We start from the raw sequence: 25029 nt of genomic DNA, 5'->3' as shown, positions 1-25029 counted from the left end.
GGGGCAGAGCCAGGAGCTGAACCCTGTCGTCTTTTCTGAATTTCAAGTTCAGTATGTTCTAGTATGTTCACACTCATATTACAACTGCTTCCTGAGATTAAAAAGTTGATTCTGTCACCTTCACAGAAGGATGGGTTTGGGGGGTTATCTTAGCTATATATCCTGTTACCAAATTTGAAGTTGAGTTTCAATGCTGCATATTCTGAGATTTGCAGACACGATATGAATGGGAGACTGGGATTCCAACCTACGTATTTCCTTCCACACGGTCTGGTACTTCCACCTCCCTACCCATGGCAACCAGCCCATTGCCCTTCTAGCCTTTTTCTTCAACTGTTCTCCTCTGTCCATGTGTCCTGTCCTGGTCCTCACTTAACCCCAACAGACATCTATCTAAAACTCTTCTATGCAAGCATAAAAAATGTACTGAATTAAGATCAGGTAGCAAAATACTTGTAAGAAGATGCATTCAAGGATGTCATGTTTATTCAATATAATCAACAGATAATTATTTTTCTCAACACCCTCCTCAAACTGCCACCCCATTAATGCTAGGAGAATTGTTCTCAAACTCCACTGAGCATCGTATCTCTGTTATGTCAACATTCTTGACTTTAACTGCGTACCATAGACCAATGGGTGGGACTATTTCTTTATACCTGATAGGCTCTAGAGAAGAGTAAGCATGGGGTTATTCTCCCAAGGATGTGCTACTGTCCCTAGTTCTGAGTTTGGAAAGTTTGCGTGATATGCACACTGACCCCAATCTCTCACGTGGGAAAGAAGGGAGCCAGGAATTGAGAAGGACAGCGTGAATCAAAGAACAAACATTAGAGACATTTTCACCAAGACTAGGATGTGAAGGGTCTGGGTTTCTGACTCAGATTGGTGACATTAGGAACTGAAACTTTATATTGTAGAAGACTGCCTACTTTATGCTTGTTGTGTTTTTTGTTAATTTTCTCTGAACTTCCTCTTTAGTGTCCTTGAGAAAATTCTAGATTATATAAGTAGTTGCCATTTATATTAGAACTCCACTACTATTCATTTTGATAAAGTATTTGGTACCACGTATACTTTTTTGTTTTCATATATATTTATAAATACAATGTGGAAATGCATCATATCGTATTAAAACTGCACTTACCAAGCATTTCTTCTAATTTGGTTATGGTAGGTTCATTCACATTAAACATATAGTCATTATTTCTAGGAGAAAAGAATTAATAAGCTTTGTTATTACATAAACTATGGGGAAAAGACAACTTTCATGATTGTATTTTGCTGCTGATCATAGATGCTGCAAGAGCACTTTCCAGCAGTCTCCCTCGAGGCCAGTCTTACCCAGTTGAAAGACCTCTTGTTCCTGCCCTACCTCTTGGCTTCCTATTTCATCTTTGGACCACATAATAGACATTAATTGTCAGAGTTTACATATTAAGCTTTATTATTGTTAAATTTGTTTACTTAGAAGAATAAATATCTACGTATCTATACATATATACAGTCATACATGTCGTATATATGTAATGTACATGTATTTGTATATATGTATGTGTACATACATACTACATTCCCCCCAAAATCTTTCTTGTAATTAATCTACATATTTCAATTTTAGATCAAATACTGGCCTCGAGTACTCTCTTTCTTTGCTTCATTTTTATTCATAACCACATAAAATTTTCAGGGTCATACTGACTTAACTAATTAGGGGATGGATAAGTAAAGTATTAGGTCATTAAATGTGAAATGTCTGATTTCAAATCAAAAGTGTAGTTTATTATATCTCAAACAAGATGCAGTACAGTTAATCAAAGGATGCACCTAAACTATCAACACAGTTTTAACATCTTAACAGTAGCTTGTTTACGCCAGCAGCGAAGAAGCCTAGAGAGCGAGTGGCGATGAAATAGCGAAAGGCGTTTTCCATGGCTTGTTAACAATTGAACATTTTCCTTGCAAGAAGTAGCCCAAAGCCTGGCAGAAGTGGTGGTCAGTTGGTGCAAGGTCTGGTGAATACAGTGGATGACAGAGAGTTTCCAAGTCCAGCCTCTGTAGTTTGAGCAGCGTTGTTTGTGTGACAATGTGGTCCAGTGCTGTCTTACAAGAGGATTGATTGGCCTGTCTCTGTTGACCAATCTCAGCTGCTTAATCACAATCATCCTCACCATTTCATCTAATTGGTTGCAGTTGACACCCAGTATAATTGGTTGACCAGGTTTCCTGATGCTGTAGTGGATGATACCAGAGCTGGACCACCAGACACCATTAGCTTTTTTTGATGAGTATTCAGTTTTGGACTGTGTTTCAACACTTCATCTTTATCCAACCGTTGTGCCAAATGCTTGTGATTATCAAAAAGAATCCATTTTTCATCACATGCAACAATATGGTATAGAAATGGTTCAGCTTTATGTCGTGGCGGCAAAGAAAGGCAAGATTTGAGACGATTTCTCTTCTGATGCTTGGTTCATTCATGCGGAACCCATCTACCCAGCTTCTTTACCTTGCTGATTTGTTTCAAACGGTCCAGTATTGTTGGAATAGTAACATCAAACCTTGCTGCTAATTCATGTGTAGGTTGAGATGGATTCACTTCCACTACAGCTTTCAGTTCATCATTATTCACCTTGGTCTCAAATTGCCCACGTGACTCATTTTCAAGATTAAAATCACCAGAATGAAACTTCTCAAACCACAAACGTACCATGTGTTTGTCAGCCACATCCTTCCCAAACACTCTGTTGATATTTTGAGCTGTCTGCGCTGCATTGGTTCCACAACAGAACTCATTATTCGAAAACAACACAAATTTTTGACTCACAAAAATTGCTCTAAAAAAAATTTGAAAGATAATCACAAGCCAAAATGTGCATTTGAAAGACACAATAAACATAAAACAAGACATGTCAAAGTCAAATATCAGAGAGATCAACAAACTTAGTACTTATGGAAATCAGACATTTCATACTTAACAATCTAATACACTATAAAATTAGTACACTATGATCTAGTAACATTTTTGTGTCTCTGGATTTTGTGCTCAAATGTCATTCCTGTCCTTGCCCCTTTGCCACCCATGGGGTCTCATTGACTACTTACACCTTCTTTTTTCTCCACCACACCAAGCCGCACAAAAGCTGCTAAGGCATTTTTCTGCACATCAGAAGATAATACATCATAACATTGAGAGACACCTAAAATAGAGGGTGAGGAAGAGTCGGAGTTAGTGGACCACTGTTTTGTTATCAACTAAAACAAATCACCACCCACAGAGGTGTGACTGACCTTGATCGAGAAGTTGGCTTGTGAATTTTCTGACTGCGGCCAAGTACTGTTTCTCACTGAAGTGATCTGCTTCTTTCCTCAAGAGGTATTTGCAAATTATCTGATTTTAAGAGGGAGGATAAGGGGAATAGAAAAAGGGTAGCTGAACACAACAGAACAGTAAGTAACTTTCCATTGCCCTTTTTAAGAGAATGACATATTAGAACAGCCTAAAAACTCTCCAAGCCTGGAGCAGAGAAAAGCTGAAGAATTTTTAGGACAGCACTTTCAAGCTTATACGACATTTTATAATCAGAAAAAGGGAGTTTGAAATAATATTGGTATTTATTAAAGTATAATTTTTCATATTAGTATGAATGGGCTGCAAGTTAATTACTATCAGCTTAATCTCTTATGCTACTCAGGAAGAGAAGGAACAGATTTTTGTAATTTTGATTTTTTTCTCTAAATACACCTACCCAAGTGCCAGGCCCTAAAATACTTGATGATTTCTACTGCAGGAAGGTGATGAAGGGTAGAACTAACACTTACCAGAGCTCGCTAAGTGCTAGGCTTTGCGCGAGGAAGGCTGGCATGGGTCACTTCAGGGACCACAGACACCACTCTGCCAGGAAGTTGGTCCCGGCACCAGGGGCCAGTGCGCATGTAAACAGAGCTGAGAGCCACAGAATCCTCTCATCTCAAACACGTGCAGGCCTCGCCTATGGCTTACATTTAAAACTACCTCTCTCCCTCTGACTCCTGGCACAGTTCTGCTGGGCACGTAACCATCTCCTCTCTCTAACCACTCCTAAGAGCTCTGACAAACTCAGATAATTTCACCTGAACTTTTTCTTTTCCTTATAATATTAGCATTTAGCAATAGAAATAACTGACTTCCTGTATCATTCAAGTCTTGCCTTTACTGAGTGCCTACTATATCAATATATCAAACACCTTGCTACACACTCTGAACAAAAGACTTAAGATACAGTATGACAAACAATGACCGGGTGTAACTGTGGTCACATAAATATTGTGCTCATGGCATCGCTAAGCTGTTATCCTCTTGGGTCTATAACGGACCAAGCTTCCTCCTATATGCACTAAGCATTTCCAATCTCACTGGAGAAGTGAAACCATTCATCGTATTAATCAATCTCTAGTTCTACCATTTGCCTGGGGAAGCTATCGGTCCTTCAGAGTAGAAATGAGCAGACTGAGGAAGTCTTAGTATATTTGACATGGGAAGCATGAAGGAGAATGCTGAGTTTACATACCTGATAACACTCCACAAAAGGCTTAAAGAGTCCTATTAAAAATTCTAACACGGTATTTCCTTTCCCTGTAATTAGGATGTTCCTCGTAGTCACCTGTATGGCGTCACTTTTACAAAGCAGGTAACAGCCTTCTTTGAAGTCCTGGAAGGGGAAGGGAAAGCCACCAGACACCGCTCATTTAGGTGGCCGTGTGCATTGCTGATCTCAGTGTACGCAGCCACAGCCCTCAGACGTCTCAGAGAACACCAGCTACCTCCACAGCCCCTCCCCGAACACGGCTGGTTGTTAGACAGCAGCCAGAGAAGCATTTGTTCTAACGTTCAAAATATTGAACCTCAGACACAAGAAATTCATAAGCCTTAGAAATCATGACCTGGATGATCAATTTTCTTTCACTTTGCATAGCCACATTCCTTGATTTAAATAGGAAGCACATATGGCAACTCTTAAAAACACTTAGAATTACGCTTATGCTCAAAAACCTCCAATACCCCTGGTCCTACTCCCCAAAGAATAAAACCTGTTCTTAGCACAGCATACAAGAACTCAACACCTCCCTCTCATCTCCTCTGTCACTCGCTGTCCCAGCCAAGCAGCAGCCCAGCCCGGGGAGCCTGGCGATTCCTCACTGTCTACACCACCAGGCAAGACCATCATTCCCTACTCTCAAAACAAAAGGCATTGGCCTGGCTGACTCATTCCAACAAGCTGATAACAGGAAAATGAGTGCGGATTTTTTCAAGTTTACTAAAACAGAGTTAGTTTATTTACAGTGGCCTCCTTCATGGTTCAAAGAATGATCCTCCTCTCACCAAATAATCCTAAGTCATTAATTAAGCTTGACCTGGGTTTAAACTAGAGTCTGCTAAGCTGTGAGTGTCCCGTTTTCTCTGCCCCACTTTGCCTTGAAGAAAGACACGACACATTGCCTGCGACACGTCTGTGAACTCATGCCTAATGTTTCCAGAACTCACACTAAGCACCCTGGCTCTGTGTTGTAAGGACTTTACCTTTACTGTGTTTTCTGGAAGGAAGATGAACTCGTCTGAAAAAACATCGAGTAGGAAACGAAAGCAACTGTAGATATCCTCTAGAAATAAATTCATTACATAAGATTACAACATTGCTTTTTAAACTTTTGGGGAGTACCAGGAAGTCCATGATATGCCCAAATGCTTTCAAAGACATATTTTTATTCGTATAACAGGGATAAGAATTAAGTCCCCTAAAAGAAGCTAAAGTCAATCCAAATTTTACTTACAAAGCAAACTACAGTCTAGCATAGTTTTTAAATGATTGAATCTAAAATTCCACCAGGCCCGTAATGAGCCAGTCTGGTAACGAGCAAGACACCACAGTCCTTAGAAGCCGGGTACTTCACTTTCCCTGCCCCACTGTTCCCTAGTCGAGAAGGAACTGATTTCTTAATTTCCCTCTATATTCACAATTCCTGGTATCTTTACTGCATCTTTAGCACTTTTCCTTAGACTCAACTGTGGAGCTTTGAAAAACTAAGACCAAAACAAAACATACTGGCTCGCCCACACCCCAGACCAAGGGAAGAACCACCTCTGGGGTGAGGCTCACCCGCCCCCTTGCACCAGCCATAATTCTAGCACGTGGCCTGGGCAGAACCCCCAGCCCTGACTACTCCTGTAGAAGAACCATGTCTCACTCAGTTTTACCTTCCCCGGTGCAAGCAGGATGCCGCTGTGCAGCTAGGAAGTGCTCACGCTGCTGGACGGCCCGCCCACCCCGCCAGCCTCTGCCGCATCGGGGAACTGGTACAGCAGAAGCAGAGCACCAGACCAGGAAGTGGAGAGTTCTGCTCAAATGCCAGATCCTTCTCTGAGTAACTACGTAACTTTGTAGGCCTAAATTTCCTTATTCATAAAAGGAGAGGTTTAGATTAGATGGTTTCTAGGCCCTTCCAATTCCAACATTCTAGGCAGACGGCCATGCATTTAGGGACAAGGCCCATTTCCTCTGAGCGCACAGGCCTGCTCCTTACAGGGTTGCACAGACGTGGCTGAACAGCACAAGGCTTCAAATGTGGCTCCCTCCCTACATGGAATGGAATGGCTGGGCCTCTTCTAAATTCAAGGTCACATTCCTGAAAGTTGCCTTTCCTGCACCCAGGTGTCATCTGCAACGCCACAGCTACTAAGGATGGACAGCCAAAAACGTTGAGCAACCGGTTCCTGTAAGCTGAGCACATGAGGTGAGTGATGTGCTGGAAAGTGAGTCCATTGACCACTTTGGAGTCTCCAGAGCCCACGCACAGAACCACCTAGTCTCTGGCCACGCCGGCGAGGTTGGAATGCAGAAGAACGCTGGACTGGACAACTTCTTCAGCAGGTTTGCTATCCACACACAAAGACACGCCATTCAAAGGAGATGGGTCACTGTGGAGTGTCAGGCCTCGCATGCTCAATGCTGGTCACTTGACAGACATTTATTCTCAAGTGTCAGGTTTTAGTCTCTACCAATTGAGGTGACAATATCATATGGAAGAAAAATCTTAAAAGTGCTATTTGATAAATCAAATCCCTGTCTAAGAACATGTGGCATACTTTCTTACTGACCCCAAATCTGTCAGCCATTCTGAAATGTACCCAAGTTTCTGCTCTGAAAATCAACACTTTGTCTACCTCGGGAACCAAGGGTACCCACAGTTCTGTCATAGCAAGTTTCGTAAACCAGATAATCACACGCATGTGAATGCGACCACACTGAGACCGAAAGGCCCATGATTAGCGTTATGAGCACATTAACACTGCGGTCCCCAACCCCCGGCACTGTACCCCAGCCTGTGAGGACCGGGCCTCACAGCAGGAAGTGAGCTGAGGCTTTGTCTGTATTCACAGCCGCCCCCTCCCTGGTCTGTGGAAAAACTGTCTTCCATGAAACCAGTCACTGGTGCCAAAAAGGTTGGGGACCGCTGCACTAAGACATACTTCACACACACAGCCTGCTGAAACCTGGAACAAGGTGGCAAGATCACCCTGCAGGTGACCAAAGGCAACCCAAAGAGGCACAGTCTGGCCATCGGCCTCCACGAGCACAGAGGGAAGCTGAGGAGAGTCCCGTTTTCCCACATCAAGGACGACTCAAGCAGCAATCCCGTGACAGCTCCCGACACTGTCACCCGACACGACGTGGGCCTGCAGAGAGCCAGGCAGCTAGAAAAACAGAAGCATCATGAAGAGATGGCGATATTTAACAAATATTCTCAGCACGGGAAATCAGTAACATCTCCTACCTTAGGAATCATACTTAATCACCCACCCAGTTACTGTCACTTGGACACCAACCCTCACTTTATTATAGTAACAAATTACCGTAGTGCCTGGACAGATACTCTGCTATGGATTGGTCACATATTTATCCCATCTTGGAAAAGCAAAACACTGTAGAAAGACGGGTGCCTATGTTTTCATCTGCTGCTGGGCCAAAAAGTGATGGGTTGAGCACTTTACCTATTCCTGCCTCGTGGCAGCAACACTTGCTACCGTGCATGAGAACTAACAAGTCCTTTGCCTCCGGCCAGACCTTCACAGCACTGAGAACACGTCTGATTCATTTCTCTCCCTCTTGGCGAATGGCACGCGGACGACTGGCACCTGTCAGTGATTCCTCCTCAACACCCTGCGGCTGTGCCCCGAGCACTGCCACTGCCAGGGCCCAGCCCCTTCACTTCTCATCTGGGCACAGCAGCCCCCACCTCGCCTCCCTTCCGCCAGTCTCTCCCCACTGGGGTCCACCTTAAAACTGACTCCAGCTTGTTTCCTAAAAGCCAGTCTGCACTACTTCCCTGCTTCAAAGCTGTCAGTGCTTCCACTAACCCAGAGGTTTCAGTCCTGAGCCCCAAGGCCTGCAGGCCTGTGATCAGCCGTCTCCACACCCTCATCTCCCGTCACTCCCTCACCCGCAGCCACCACTCTAGCATCACCAGTGACTCCTTGGTGCCTGGCCCATCTCCCCTTTCCTCATCCCTGCCTTGCAAGGCTCCTCTCCCCGTCTCCCTGCAGAGCCCCTGCTTTTCTATCAAGATCGGCTCAAAGGTCACGTCTATGAAATCTTCCCGATTCCACAACATGGGCCTTTCCTCCACAGAATGCTCAGGAACCCTCCAGAACGCACGCATAGCTCCTTGTCTCTACTCCACTGAACCCTCGTTACTAGTGTGCACATCACCCACCCAGCCCTGCTTTCTACAAACCAGGAGAGCCTCCAGGACAGGGATCCACCCTGTGAACTTTGTATCCTGGTAGGACTCAGCACCAGTGTGGTACTCAACATAGGACTGATGAGTGAATAATAGTACATACCTGATGATAAATAATTACCTGGTCTTGAAAGGATTGCATTTCCAACTCTGTACAATTTTAAACCAAAGAGATTAAAAACAATTTAAGCTAACTACTGTCATATATATCCTGAACACGCAGCATGGTATTCATAACTCCAATGAGGTTTTTACATAGTTTTTATAGAGAATTGCATGAAGTTCTAAGACACAACCTTTAATCCTTACAATGCAGTGAGACCAATGGGTTGCAAATATAGTGTTGTTTGAAGAGGTGGGTGTGGACGGAAGGGGGTGTGGACTACAAGAGGATTTGTAACTTCATTCTCCACTCTGCTAGTTGCCAAGGAGATGGTATTCTAGTCCTCAAGATCCTCAGAGTCTTGTCGGGGGAAAAGATATGTAAATAATTATTCTCAAATAATCAACATGCTGTGTTCAATGTCCCATAGTGATAAAAAGATATTAGGTGTTCTTCCTCTCTCTGAGCAACGCTTTGCTGAAAGTCTTCTATAGGTTTTTCAGGTCCAGGCTACAATGTTTGCAACAAACATTCTCACCACCTACGTCTCACCTACATACCGGGCCAGATGAGAAACCCTCCGAACACCTGGGTTAAGCCTTTCAGCCATAAAGCTTTTTCCACCAGAGCATCAGAGTCCATGGATGGCCAGTTCTGGAGTAGAACAGCAACTATTAGGGACCAGGGGCTCAGAACCAGGTTCTCAATCTGCAGAAGCTGCCTCTTGTAGGCAACTTCAGTGACAAAGGCGTGCATGTCCGCGGACTGTTTCTGAGGAATCTATCTAAAAGGAAGAGCACAGAACAACAGATTACAGTTCTGCCACCGAGACAAATGGGAATGGGGGAAGAACAACCCTTTAGAAGGTGTCTCATACTTTCTGCCAACCAAATTCTCTCAGGCCAGGCCATGTGCAAGAGGCGTTCCTTTGCTTTACTGTAGTGGAACCGACCCACACATTTCCAGGGTATGCTCTTGAGAGGTGATATAAACAAATACTCAAGGTCCTATTATTCCCAGTTCCAGACAAAAAAACTTCTGCTGCTTCATAAATCGGATACAGCACTTCAGTGAAAACTGACACCTCCCCCAGTAGACTGAATTATTGTCTTTTCAGAATCCACAGCACATTGAACATATCTCTATTGTAGACACACGTATCAGGTCACACAGTAACTGTTGACATCCATACCGGATAGGCTGTCCAGTTTGCCTGACCTCATGCACGGATGACCAAACTTTGAGTCATATGATAAGGCCTACAGTGCTGGTTGGAGCAGAGATACACACGTGACTTAAAAGCAGCCACATAATAAGGTAGCTTAATGTGAAAGCTGTAGCCCATAAGGGTGCTCTGTACTAGATAATAACTGGCCAGCCCAACCTGCGATCTAAGGAGAGGAAGCCTGTGGCAGCCAAAAGCCAACATCTTCTTCTGCAGTGACGAAAGCAGCTGCTGGGGAGCTGCTCAAGCCACAGATAAATTATTCAAGATCTTGCAGGCATCTGAGGCCTGGCTGTGCAGGCAGATGGCTTGTCTCCCTCTCCTGTCCGGGTATACACAAACGCGTATCCATACCCTGCATCCTGAAAGAACCTAACACATTTTCTTGCCCATACAACTACAACCTTCTTGAGAATAGAGAATTGCTCCCATTCATCATTATTATGCAATCCTTTCTAGGATCAAAAATAATACTTAGTACCTACTTTGGCTGGCCTACCAATAGTGTTCAACAATTCTTGTACATATACATATTAATGGCATCATTTCTTCCCAATTTTAAGTTAAGAAGAGTGATCATTGTCTGACTTTGCTCATTGACATGTATCTCCTGTGGCTGATCACTTTTTTGGCAAACACATAATTCATTTCTAATTGAAGCTTTCCACTGATGAAAATGGAATGATACAGCTTCCCCAATAATTTTCTATGTGATCTTAGGTAAACCAAGTTTCAGTCTTAGAAATGGTCAAGAATCACAATTCATCCTTTTAGATTTTCATCCTTGCGATAGTTACTAAAACATAGGCCTTGCACCTTGGAACCAAGTTATATGGGCTCCGACTCATCCTCCCAGCTGCCAGAGATCGAAATGACATGGGGTCTCCAAAGTAGACATGGATGCTTCTAAAATTTTCAGAGAGAATCTTTCTGGCTTTCAACAGCCCCTAATAGTATCAGAACAGTGGAAAAGGAAACAAAAAGGAGTACATTAGTTGAAATTAGTTGATGTGTAAGTTAGCATATTCTCTGAATTCAAATAAATTTAAGTCTGGCTACCCTTTACGTACACTTGTAGATTCTTTTGGCTTAGGAACCCCTAGAAGCCCATATACCTAAAGAGTTTCTTCCAATATCTTATCATAACTGATGCTAATGGGAACAAAGTAGGTATCAAAATCTTCTCTTTTAAAAAATGGCTCCATCACAATATTCAGAAGAGCTGTGAACACAGGGAGAAATGTTTTATTGTCCATACTGAAGAACAGAGCAACACTGGGCACATACACAGGAAGATACTAAAAGTACACATTATACGCTAAGCCCATAAATATGAACAGTTAAATAATCATACTTGCAAAGAAAATATATCTTGTTAAAGAAAGGGTGTCAAGTTCTATGTAGCAGCTATGATGACACCACACCTAAAGGCTCTGGGTTTGTATTTTTCCTTCTAACCTGCAGTGACCTACCAAATTTAGGAGTCAACGTCTTGGCAGGGCAGTTTCTTGTCCCTTCGAGGAAAAATTCAACAGGAGAATAACCATTCTTTAAAGAGAAAACACAAACAAACAAAACAAAATGTGAAACCCATTGCCTACTCTCACAATGATGAATGCTTCCTTTGATTCCTTTTCCCAAGCCCCCTCCCGGCTCCCTGAACAAATACTGCTTATGCTGAAACTTAAATAAGAGAGTCACACAGATTAAACACATTACTGAGCTTATGGACATTCTTTTAGGGCAAAAAAATAGCTAAGTGGTCGATTCAGAAGTTAAGAATCTAAATAAGCAAATATCAATGAAAAGAAAGTATAGCTTGAAAGTACTGGGTAATTATTGGCATTTACCCATAACATAGTTTTTATGTATTCAGAGAATACAGCCCAGTAGAGTTTATTGCCACCAAAGGTATGCCACATGAAAAAGGCACCCGACATTCATAGCAGCTCACCAACCATTTTCATTCCCAGGAAGTCTAGAAAATAACAGAAGGGTTAATATTTATTTGCAGATCTTGGAACTTTCTATAAAGATCTAAACTCAGACACTATGAAGACAGGTTTTGTGTATATGAAATATCCCTATGATGTTAATAATTATACCTTCTGAAATTAAAATCCTTAAGAGACACCTAATAGAATTATGAAGAAGAGATTCTGTGCACTGGGTGCTCCTGGGAGGTCACCTTGTGCCACTCTGTGCACTACTGCACTTACCACCAGGCCAGCTAGACACCAGGGACAACAGGGTAATGTCACCACTTAACAACATCATGGCGTCAATTTCTGTAGCCAGCCCTGCTTAACTTGACAATGGACCAACATGTGTCCTTCATGCCTGGGACGGCAAACCAATCCCGCTCTCCTCCTTCTCCCACCAAGTAAAAATATCATCCTACTTTTAGTGGAAGAGATTAAACAAAGGAAGTCTGGTATGAGAGAAAGAGTTCCACCAGCAGTTTTAAAACAGTCCTTACCTTCATTTTCCCTAATTTTCAAATGACTTCCTCACATGTCTATTTAGATGAAAATGCTTTGAAAGTGCTTAAGTCCCTGGCAGTTTCTACCTCACTGTTTACTACATTTATTGACAAAGGTGTACACTTGAATCCCAGCTTTCCTGGCTACCCTGAGAGGGAGTTGATAAACAATTTACTTGCTTTAGCAATCCCTCTTTTAAGACTCTGTCTTATAGAAATAAAATCACTGATATAAAAATGTATTGCAACACTTTGTAACAGCAAAGCTATTAAATTATGATATGTCCAAACTGCTGAATATTACAAACTGTTAAAAATAATGTTAGACATGAAGTTGGACCTTTACTTTATACCATACACAAAAGTTAACTCAATGGATCAAAGACCTGAATTGTGAGACCTGAAACTATTAATATAAAACTCAATGAGCACACAAAAAGATGTTCAGTATCACTAATCATTAGGGAAATGAAAATCATACCTACAGTGAGATACCACTTCACACCCATTAGAAGGATTATTATTAAATAAAGAAAACTCATAAAATAACAAGTGTTGGCGAGGATGTGGAGAAGGTGGAACCCTGTGCACTGTTGGTAGGAATGTAAAATGGTGCAACTTCTGTGGAAAACAGTATGGTAGTTCCTCAAAAAATTAAAAGTAAAATTACCACATGACCCAGCAATTCTATTTCTTGGCATACATCTGAAAAAATTAAAAGCAGGGTCTTGAACAGATATGTTTTTCCAACTTTAAAAGGAAGAAATTTCTGACATTCGCTACAACATAGATGGACCTTGAGGGCATTCTGCTAAGTCAAATGCAGCATATATTTCACCATACAGTCACCCAAAGACAAATACCATATGATTCCGCTTATATGAAGTATCCAGAGTAGTTGAATTCATAGAGACAGAAAGCAGAACGGTGGCTGCCTGCCGAGGGAGGGTAGGATGGGGAGTGTGTGTAATGGGCACCTTCTCAGTTCTGTAAGATGAAGAGTTCTGGAAATGGATGGTTGTGACAGTTACACAACATCATGAATATACGTGATGCCACCGAACTGTATATTTAAAGATAGCTGAGATGGTTAATTTTATGTTATGTGTATTTTATCACAATTAAAAATATATTCAAAATCTTAGATTTATTTGCTATCTGGATAGATAGCCATCAATATATTATCAAATAAAAAAGGTAAAAGGCAGGTAATACATGTAGGTAGTATAGTCTCATTTTGCAAACCTAAACCAAGGAGTCCCATGTGCACAAATGCCTGTGTGTGTCATCTAGGGAAGGTCAAGCCGCACAGAATGAGAGGCCATCTGCATCGTCTTCTTCAAATACCTTAGTATTGCTGGAATCATGCCAGTGAACACTTTAATTTTTATAGTTTAAAAAAAAGTAGAAAAACAATATTTACCCATTCCTGCTGCTATAACTGGCACAGGTAAATCATAGTTCTACAAAAGAAAAGACAACATCAGGAAGTCAATGTAACTTCGATGACTAAGCAGTAGAACAACAGGATGCTCCTGGATGGCTAATTGTAGCTTGAAAATAAATATTACATTATAATTTTTTTATTTTTTTATTTCAGCTTATTATGGGGGTACAAAAGTTCAGGTTATATATATTGCCCATGCCCCCCCATCCCCTTGAGTCTGAGCTTCAAGCGTGTCCATTCCCTGGACAGTGCACATCGCACTCATCATGTAGGTATGCACCCATTCCCTCCTCCCACCCCCATCACCCCCCAGTCAGAACTTGAAGTGTGTCCATTCCCCAGACAGTGAGCATCGCACTCATCAAGTAGGTATACACCCATCCTTTCCCCCCAGCCCCCACCTCTGTCCAATACCCAATTGATGTTTTTCCCAAATGTGCACTTAGGTGATGATCAGGGAAATCAGTTTGCTGGTGAGTACATGTGGTGCTTATTTTTCCATTCTTGGGATACTTCACTTAATAGAATGGTTTCCAACTCTCTCCAGGAGAACCAAAGAGATGCCATATCGCCGTTACTTCTTATAGCTGAATAATATTCCATGGTGTATATATATATATATATATATATATACACACACCACATTTTGCTAATCCATTCATGAATTGATGGGCATTTGGGTTGTTTCCACATCTTTGCAATTGTGAATTGTGCTGCTATAAACATTCGGGTGCAGGTGTCTTTTTTATAGAATGACTTTTGTTCTTCTGGGTAGATGCCCAATAATGGGATTGCTGGATCGAATGGCAGGTCTACTTGAATCTGTTTAAGGTATCTCCATATTGTTTTCCACAGGGGTTGCACTAGTTTACAGTCCCACCAGCAGTGTATGAGTGTTCCTGTCTCTCCGCATCCATGCCAACATGTATTGTTTTGGGACTTTTTGATAAAGGCCATTCTCACTGGAGTTAAGTGATATCTCATTGTGGTTTTGATTTGCATTTCCCTGATGATTAGAGATGTTGAACATTTTTTCATATGTTTGTTAGCCATTTTTATATCTTCTTTTGAAAAATTTCTATTCATGTCCTTTGCCCACTTTTTGATAGGGTTGTTTGATTATTTCTTACCGATTTTCCTGAGTTCTAAAAAGATTCTTATTATCAGCCCTTTATCTGATGTGTAGTATGCGAAAATTATTTCCCATTCTGTAGGTATTCTGTTTATTCTTGTGATAGTTTCTTTGGCTGTGCAGAAGCTTTTTAATTTGATCAGGTCCCATTTATTTATTTTTGTTCTTGCTGTGATTGCCTTAGGGGTCTTCCTCATAAATTCTTTGCCTAGGCCAATGTCTGTAAGAGTCATTCCTATGTTTTCTTCTAGAATTCTAATAGTTTCCGACCTAAGGTTTAAGTCTGTTATCCACCGTGATTTGATTTTTGTGAGAGGTGAAAGCTGTGTGTCCTGTTTTAGTCTTCTGCATGTGGCTATCCAGTTTTCCCAGCACCATTTATTAAATAAGGAATCTTTTCCCCAGAGTATGTTTTTGTCTGCTTTGTCAAAGATTAGATGGCTATATGAGGATGGTTTTATATTTGGATTTTCTGTTCTGTTCCACTGGTCTGTGTCCCTGCACTTGTGCCAATACCAACCAGTTTTTATAATCACAGCCTTGTAGTATAGTTTGAAGTCTGGCAAATTGATACCTCCCATTTTGCTTTTGTTGCTTAAAATTGCTTTTGCTAAACGGGGTCTTCTCTGGTTTCATACAAAGCATAAAATTATTTTTTCTATATCTGTGAAAAATGATGTTGGTAATTTAATAGGGATTGCATTGAATCTGTAGATCACTTTGGGCAGTATAAACATTTTAACAATGTTGATTCTACCGATCCATGAGCATGGTATGGTTTTCCACCTATTTACATGCTCTGCGATTTCCTTTCTCAGTGTTTCATAGTTCTCCCTATAGAGGTCCTTTACCTCCTTAGTTAAATATATTCCTAGGTATTTTATTTTCTTTGTTGCTGTTTTGAAGATTATTGAGTCCTTAATTTCGTTCTCCGTTTGACTGTTATTGGCATGTATGAGTGCCTCTGATTTGTGTGTATTGATTGTATATCCTGAGACTTTACTGAATTCATTAATCAATTCCAGGAGTCTCTTGGTTGAATCCTTGGGGTTTTCTAGATATAACATCATATCATCAGCAAGGAGTGAGAGTTTGATCTCTTTTGTCCCTATTTGGACTCCCTTGATACTGCTCTCTTGCCTGATAGCTCTCGCAAGGACTTCCAATACTATGTTGAAAAGTAATGGGGACAGTAGGCAGCCTTGTCTGGTTCCAGTTCAAAGTGGGAATGCTCTCAGTTTTTCCTCATTCAGTATGATGTTGGCTGTGGGTTTGTCATATATGGCTTGTATCATTTTTAGATAGGCCCCGTCTATGCCTATTTTGTTAAGTGTTCTTATCATGAAAGGGTGTTGAATTTTGTCAAATGCTTTTTCTGAATCTATTGAGAGGATCATATGATCTTTTTTTTATTTTATTTTATTTATTTATTTTTTTAATTCCCCGGGATTTGGCAAGCGCTGCTGCCAGGGGGCTGTAACACTCGGGGGCTGGGCCCGCACCCCCAAATGATCTTTATTTTTGCTCCTATTTATGTGGTGAATTACATTTACGGATTTGCATAAGTTAAACCATCCCTGCATCTCTGGGTTGAAGCCCACTTGGTCATGATGGATTATTTTTTTGATAAGCACTTGGATTCGATTTGCTAGGATTTTATTGAGAATTTTTCCATCTATATTCATAAGGGATATTGGTCTGTAGTTTTCTTTTCTTGTTGCATCCTTTCCTGGTTTTGGTATCAAGATTATGTTGGCTTGGTAAAATGTGTTGGGGAGAATCCCATCCTTCTTGATATTGGAGAATAGTTTATGTAGGATGGGCACCAGTTCTTCTTTGTAGGTATGGTAAAATTCAGGTGTGAACCAATCTGGTCCAGGGCTTTTTTTGGGGGGAAGGTTTTTATTGCTGTTTCGATTTCAGATCTAGATATCAGTCTATTCAGGAATTCTATATCTTCCTGGTCGAGCCTGGGAAGGCTGCGTGTTTCTAAAAATTTGTCCATTTCCTCCACGTTTTCTAATTTGTGTGCATAAAGATATTTGTAGAATTCATAGATGATATCATGTATCTCTGTGGCATCAGTCGTGATTTCTCCTTTCATGTTTCTGATGGAGGTTATAAGAGTTTTTTCTTTTCTGCTCTTGGTGAGTCTAGCCAGAGGCATGTCAATTTTATTTATTTTTTTCAAAGAACCAACTTTTTGTTTTATTAATCTCCTTTATGGTTTGTTTGTTGTCCTTTTTATTTAGTTCTGATTTAATCTTAATAATTTCTCTCCTTCTGCTGGGTTTGGGGTCGGTCTGTTCTTCCTTCTCCAGCTCTTTGAGTCTATTCATTAGATTGTCTATTTGTAAGTTTTCTGTATTTTTGGTATAGGCATTTATGGAAATAAGTTTTCCTCTCAGGACTGCTGTAGCTGTATCCCACAGATTTTGATAAGTTGTGTCTCCTTTTATTTTTTTTATTTTTATTTCTTTTTTCTTATTTTTATTTTTATTTCATCTTATTGTTATGGGGAATACAGAATTGCAGGTTACATACGTTGCCCATGCACCGCCTTTCCCCCCAAGTCAGAGCTCCAGGCGTGTCTGATCCCCAGATAGTGCACGTTGCACCCATCATGTAGGTATATATCCCTCCCTTCCCCACCCCCCCTTCCCGAGTCAGCACCTTCAAGCATTACCATTCCCAAAACAGTGCGCAATGCACTCATTGTGTAGGCATACACCCATGCTCTCCCCCACCCCCCACCTCAGTCTGATATCCGATTGGTGTCATTCCCAGATGTGTATTTAGGTGATGTTCAGGGAAACCAATTTTCTGGTGAGTACATGTGATGCTTGTTTTTCCATTCTTGGGATACTTCACTTAATATAATGGGTTCCAACTCTCTCAAGGAGAACCATAGAGATGTCGTATCTTCATTATTTCTTATAGCTGAGTAATACTCCATGGTATACGTATACCACAGCTTACTAATCCAATCATGTATTGATGGGCATTTGGGTTGTTTCCACATCTTTGCTATTGTGAATTGTGCTGCTATAAACATTCGGGTACATATGTCTTTGTTACAGAATGCTCTTTTTTCCTTTGGGTATATGCCCAATAATGGGATTGCTGGATCGAATGGCAGGTCTACTTGAATCTGTTTAAGATACCTCCATAATGCTTTCCACAGGGGTTGCACTAGTTTGCAGTCCCACCAGCAGTGTATGAGTGTTCCTGTCTCTCCACATCCACGCCAACATGTATTGTTTTGGGGTTTTTTGATAAAGGCCATTCTCACTGGGGTTAAGTGATATCTCATTGTGGTTTTGATTTGCATTTCTCTGATGATTAGGGATGTTGAGCATTTTTTCATATGTTTGTTAGCGATTCTTATATCTTCTTTCGAGAAGTTTCTATTCATGTCATTTGCCCACTTTTTGATAGGGTTGTTAGATTTTTTCTTGCTGATTTTCCTGAGTTCTAAATAGATTCTTGTTATCAGTCCTTTATCTGATGTGTAGTATGCAAAAATTTTTTCCCATTCTGTAGGTGGTCTGTTTATTCTCTGGACTGTTTCTTTGGCTGTGCAGAAGCTTTTTAATTTAATCATGTCCCATTCATTTATTTTTGTTGCTGCTGTGATTGCCTTGGGGGTCTTCTTCATAAATTCTTTGCCTAGGCCAATGTATGTAAGAGTCTTTCCTACATTTTCTTCTAGAATTCTGATTGTATCACGCCTAAGGTTTAAGTCTGTTATCCACCGTGATTTGATTTTTGTGACAGGTGAAAGCTGTGGATCCTGTTTCAGTCTTCTACAAGTGGCTAACCAATTCTCCCAGCACCATTTATTGAATAGGGATTCTTGTCCCCAGAGTATATTCTTTCCTGCTTTGTCAAAAATTAGGTGACTATATGAGGATGGCTCTATATTTGGAGTTTCTGTTGTGTTCCACTGGTCTGTGTCCCTGTACTTGTGCCAGTACCAGGCTGTTTTAAAAACTACGACCTTGTAGTATAGTTTGAGGTCTGGCAAATTAATACCTCCCATTTTGTTTTTGTTGCTTAAAATTGCTTTTGCTATACGGGGTCTTCTCTGGTTCCATACAAAGTGTATAATTATTTTCTCTACGTCTGTGAAGAATGATGTTGGTAATTTAATAGGGATTGCATTGAATCTGTAGATCACTTTGGGTAGTATAGACATTTTAACAATGTTGATTCTTCCGATCCACGAGCATGGTATATTTTTCCATCTATTTGCAAGTTCTGCTATTTCTTTTCTCAGTGTTTCATAGTTTTCCTTATAGAGGTCCTTTACCTCTTTAGTTAGGTATATACCTAGATATTTTATTTTCTTTGTTGCTATTTTGATGGGTATTAAGTATTTAATTTGGTTGTCTGATTGACTGCTATTGGCATATATAAATGCCTCTGATTTGTGTATATTAATTTTGTAGCCAGAGACTTTGCTATATTCCTTAATCAATTCCAAGAGTCTCATGGTTGAATCCTGGGGGTTTTCCAGATATAGCATCATATCATCAGCAAAAAGTGAGAGTTTGATCTCTTCCTTCCCTATTTGGACTCCCTTGATTTTGCTCTCTTCACTGATAGCTCTCGCAAGGATTACCAATACTATGTTGAAAAGTAATGGGGACAGTGGGCAGCCCTGTCTGGTTCCAGTTCTAAGTGGGAGTGCTTTCATTTTTCCCCGTTCAGAATGAAGTTGGCTGTGGGTTTGTCATATATGGCTCATATCATTTTTAGGTAAGTTCCATCTACGCCTATTTTGTTAAGCGTTTTTATCATAAAACGGTGTTGAATTTTGTCAAATGCTTTTTCTGCATCTAATGAGAGTATCATATGGTTTTTGTTTTTGCTTCTATTTATGTGGTGGATTACATTTATAGATTTACGTATGTTGAACCACCCCTGCATCTCTGGGATGAAGCCCACTTGGTCGTGGTGGATTCTTTTTTTGATAAGTACTTGGATTCAATTTGCTAGTATTTTATAGACAATTTTTGCATCTATATTCATGAGAGAAATTGGTCTGTAGTTCTCTATTTTTGTTGCGTCCTTTCCTGGTTTTGGTATGAATGTTATATTGGCTTGGTAGAACGTGTTGGGGAGAATTCCATCCTTCTCAATATTGGAGAATAGTTTATGTAGGATGGGCACCAGTTCTTCTTTGTATGTATGGTAAAATTCAGGTGTGAACCCATCTGGACCAGGGCTTTTCTTTTTGGGAAGGTTTTTTATTGCTGTTTCTATTTCAGTTCTTGATATTGGTCTGTTCAGGTACTCTATTTCTTCCTGGTTGAGCCTGGGAAGACTATGTGTTTCTAAAAATTTGTCCATTTCCTGCGCATTCTCCAGTTTGTGTGCATAAAGATTTTTGTAGAATTCATAGATGATATCTTGTATCTCTGTAGCATTGGTTTTGATTTCTCCTTATATGTTCCTAATGGAGGTTATTAGAGATTTTACTTTTGTGCTCTTGGTTAGTCAAGCCAGGGGTGTGTCTATTTTTTTTATCTTTTCAAAGAACCAACTTTTTGTTTTATTAATTTCCCTTATAGTTTCTTTGTTGTCCTTTTCATTTAATTCTGATTTGATCTTAGTAATTTCTCGCCCTCTGCTGGGTTTGGGGTCGTTCTGTTCTTCTTTCTCCAGCTCTTTGAGTCTATTCGTTAGGTTTTCTATTTGCAGGTTTTCTATCTTTTTGACATAGGCATTTATGGATATGAATTTCCCTCTCAGGACTGCTTTAGCTGTGTCCCATAGATTTTGATAAGTTGTGTCTCCATTGTCATTTAATTCAAAGAAACTTTTGATTTCCATCTTGATTTCTTCCTTCATAGAATAATTATTCAGGAGAAAGTTATTTAGCTTCCATGACTTTGAGTAAGAGTGAGGGTTTCTGTTTGTGTTCATTGTTACTTTTATTCCGCTGTGATCTGAGAAGATGCATGGTATAATTTCTATTTTTTTGAATTTTTTAAGACATGCTTTATGTCCGAGGACATGGTCAATCTTAGAGAATGTCCCGTGAGCTGATGAGAAGAATGTATATTCTGTGGACTTTGGGTAGAATGTCCTATAGATGTCAGCCATGCCCATTTGTTCTAGCATTCTATTTAGGTCCATTATGTCCTTGTTTATTTTCTGGTTAGAGGATCTGTCCTGTAGTGTCAGTGGGGTGTTAAAGTCTCCAGCTATTACAGTATTGTTATCTATCATTTGGTTCAGATCTAGTAGGGTTTGCTTTATGAATCTAGGTGCACCTAGGTTGGGTGCACATATATTGAGTATAGTCATGGCTTCTTGTTGAATTGTGCCCTTGACCAGTATGTAGTAGCCATCTTTGTCTTTTATTCTTTTTGTTGGTTTGAAAGCTAAGTTATTGGAAATTAAGATTGCCACACCAGCTTTCTTTTGGTTACCGTTTGCTTGAAATACCGATTTCCATCCTTTTATTTTGAGTCTAAATGCATCTTTACAGGTTAGGTGGGTTTCTTGAAGACAGAAGATACTTGGATTGTGTTTTTTTATCCATTGGGCCAGTCTATGTCTCTTGAGCGGGGAATTCAAGCCATTCACATTTATTGAGAAAACTGACACGTGAGACGGTTTTTTGTTCAGCTTGTTGGGTAGAACTTCATTGCGATGTTTTCTCTCCTGAGCCATTGTGGTATCTGGAATTTGATCTTTAGCTCTTGAGTAGTTTTACATTCGTGGATCTTTCTTGTGCTGATCCGTGTGTAACTCTCTTTTGAGTACTTCTTGGAGGGCTGATCTTGTCTTGGTGAATTCCCTCAACTTTTGTTTATCTCAGAATGTCTTAATTTCTCCTTCGTATATGAAACTTAGCTTAGCTGGGTACAAGATTCTAGGCTGGGCATTATTCTGTTTCAGAAGCATGAAAATGGGGCCCCAACCTCTTCTTGCTTGTAAGTTTTCAGCTGAGAAATCTGGCATAATTCTGATGGGCTTTCCTTTGTAAGTTACTTGTTCCTTTCTCCTTACAGCTCGGAGAAGGGACTCTTTAGTGGATATTTTGGTCAGCCTGATGACTACGTGGCGTGGTGTTTTCCTATTTGCTATGAATCTCCCAGGGGTCCTTTGAGCTTCTTGAATCTGTATGTCTAGAGTATTGGCAAGGCCTGGAAAATTTTCCTCGATTATGTCTTCAAATAGCTTGTCCAACCCTTGCTTATTATTTTCTTCACCCTCAGGAATGCCAATAACTCTCAAGTTAGGTTTCTTCACATAATCCCACATTTCTTGAAGACTCTGATCATTTCTCTTACTTTTTTGATCTATCTCTGTGACTGACTTATTTAGTTGGAAAGAGTTATCTTCAATTTCTGAGATTCTTTCCTCTGTTTGATCTACCCTGCTCTTGAGACTTTCCACAGTGTTTTGTAGCTCTCTGAGTGAATTCTTCATTTCTAGGAGTTCAGTTTGGTTTTTCTTCAATATTTCAATTTCTTTAGTGAATTTTTCCTCCAAATCCTGTATTTTTTTGTGGTTTCTTTGTGTTGATTATCCATTGATTCTTGTATATTATTCAGCTTGTTTATAATCCATAGTTGGAATTCTTCCTGTGACATGTTGGTGTTTTGAGTCTGGTTTGTGTCAAATGGTTGAGAGCTGGTATTTCTCTTTGGGGGTGAGCTTTCTGTTTGATTCTTTGTGCTCCCTGTGATTTTTCGCTGGGCCCTTCCCATCTAGATTTATCATTGGGTCTTTTCTTATAGATTTAGTCTGGTTAACAGGACTCTTTGTGCTCTATTCTTAGGCTGTGAAGCAGTCTAGGTATTTTGCTTCCTTTGGCAAGATAGGGAGACTGTTGTGAATTCTTTAGAGATTTTTCTATTTCAGTTGAGGGACTGCTTCTGATGGGTCCAATCCTAGAGGATTGGAGTGATCCAAGACTGCATTGGCGAGTTAGGACACTGTGTTGTGGTCTTTCAGAAGACAGGCAGGGTCCACAGTAGTAGTAGAGCAAAATTCTCTTTGTTTGTTTGTTTCCCTTTGGTTCTTGTCCCAAGAGCTGATGAGAAGAAATTATATTCAGTGGGTTTTGGGTAGAATGTCCTGTAGCTGTCAGTCAGGCCCATTTGTTCTAGCATTCTATTTAAGTCCATTATTTCTTTGTTTACTTTCTATTTGGAGGATCTGTCTTATACTGTCAGCGGCGTGTTCAAGTCTCCGTCTATTAAAGTGTTGTTATCTATCATTTGGTTCAGATCAAGTAGGATTTGCTTTATGAATCTGGGTGTAGCTAAGTTTGGTGCATATATATTAAGTATAGTTATATATTCTTGTTGAATTGTACCCTTCACCAGTATATAGTAACCATCTTTGTCTTTCATACTTTTATTGATTTAAAAACTAAGTTATTGGAGATTAAAACTGCCCCGCCAGCTTTCTTTTGGGTTCCATTTGCTTGAAATATTGATTTCCACCCTTTTATTTTCAGTCTAAATGCATCCTTGCAGGTTAGATGAGTTTCCTGAAGACAGCAGATACCTGGCTTGTATTTTTTTATCCATTGGGCCAGTCTGTGTCTCTTGAGTGGGGAATTCAATCCATTCACATTTAATGAGAGAACTGACAAGTGAGACAGATTTCTGTTCCTTATGTCGGGTTGAATTTCATTGATCTGTTTTCTCTCTTGAGCCATTGTGATAACTCTGTTTTTATCTTTAGCTCTTGAGTAGTTTTACATTCATGGGTCTTTCTTATGCTGGACCGTGTGTAACTCTGTTTTGAGTACTTCTTGAAGAACTGGTCTTGTCTTGGTGTATTCTCTGAGTTTTTGTTTATCTGAGAATGTCTTAATTTCACCTTCATATATAAAACTGAGCTTAGCTGGGTACAAGATTCTAGGCTGGGCATTATTCTGTTTCAGAAGAGTGAGAATGGAGCCCCTATCTCTTCCTGCTTGTAAGGTTTCAGTTGAGAAATCTGGCATGATTCAGATGGACTTTCCTTTGTATGTTCCTTGTTTCTTTCTCCTTACAGCTCGAAGAAAGGCCTCTTTAGTGGATATTTTGGTCAGTCTGAAAGCTGCATGACGTAGTGTCTTCCGATTTGGTATGAATCTCCCAGGGGTTCTTTGAGCTTCTTTAACCTGTATATCTAGAGTTTTGTCAAGGCCTGGGGAATTTTCCTCAATTATGTCTTCAAATAGCTTATCCAACCCTTGCTTATTGTCTTCTTCACCCTCAGGAATGCTCATAACTCTCACATTCTGCTTCTTCACATAATCCCACATTTCTTTTAGACCTGGTCTTTTCTCTTATTTCTTTTCTCTACCTCTGTGACTGGCTTATTTAGTTGGAAAGTGTTATCTTCGATCTCTGAGATTCTTTCTTCTGTTTGATCTTCCCTGCTCTTGAGACTTTCTACTGTGTTTTGTAGCTCCCTGAATAAAATCTTCATTTCCAGGAGTTCAGTTTGATTTTTTCTTCAATATTTCAATTCTTTAGTGAATTTTTCTTCCAAGTCCTGGATCTTATTTGTGGTTTCTTTGTGTTGGTTATCAATTTTTTCTTGCATAATGTTCAGCTTATTTATAATCCATGTTTGAAATTTTTCCTGTGACATGTTGCTATTTTGAATCTGTTTTGTGTCAATTGGTAGAGAGCTGGTATTCCTCGTTTTGGCAAGATTTAAGTTTGATTCTTTATACTCCCAGAGTTCTTTCACTGAGCCATTCCCATCTGGATCAATAGAGGCACGCCATGCGTGCTGTTCTTAGGTTGTGTAGCAGCCTAGGTGAGTTGCTTCCTTTGTCACTAGGGGTAGCCTGTTTTGTGTTGTTTAGGATTTTGCTACCTCAGCTGGGTGGCTGCTC

General features: G+C 40.3%; 1 protein-coding gene across 1 annotated transcript; it reads right to left on the bottom strand.

Annotated features, from left to right (window-relative positions):
- Positions 1-1174: 1174 nt before the first annotated feature.
- LOC138385877 (dihydroxyacetone phosphate acyltransferase-like) lies at positions 1175-24447 on the bottom strand. The gene is given in 13 exon segments (XM_069472073.1): positions 1175-1209; positions 3106-3200; positions 3292-3391; positions 4551-4691; positions 5561-5640; positions 6675-6913; positions 9438-9661; positions 10910-11053; positions 11177-11328; positions 11579-11654; positions 11957-12084; positions 14012-14141; positions 24193-24447. Coding segments are annotated over 13 exon segments (1770 nt in total). The 3' UTR covers positions 1175-1203.
- Positions 24448-25029: the final 582 nt, after the last annotated feature.

Source organism: Eulemur rufifrons, chromosome 7, assembly GCF_041146395.1.
Source record: "Eulemur rufifrons isolate Redbay chromosome 7, OSU_ERuf_1, whole genome shotgun sequence".
Taxonomy (NCBI): domain Eukaryota; kingdom Metazoa; phylum Chordata; class Mammalia; order Primates; family Lemuridae; genus Eulemur; species Eulemur rufifrons.
This window is presented reverse-complemented; position numbering and strand designations above follow the sequence as displayed.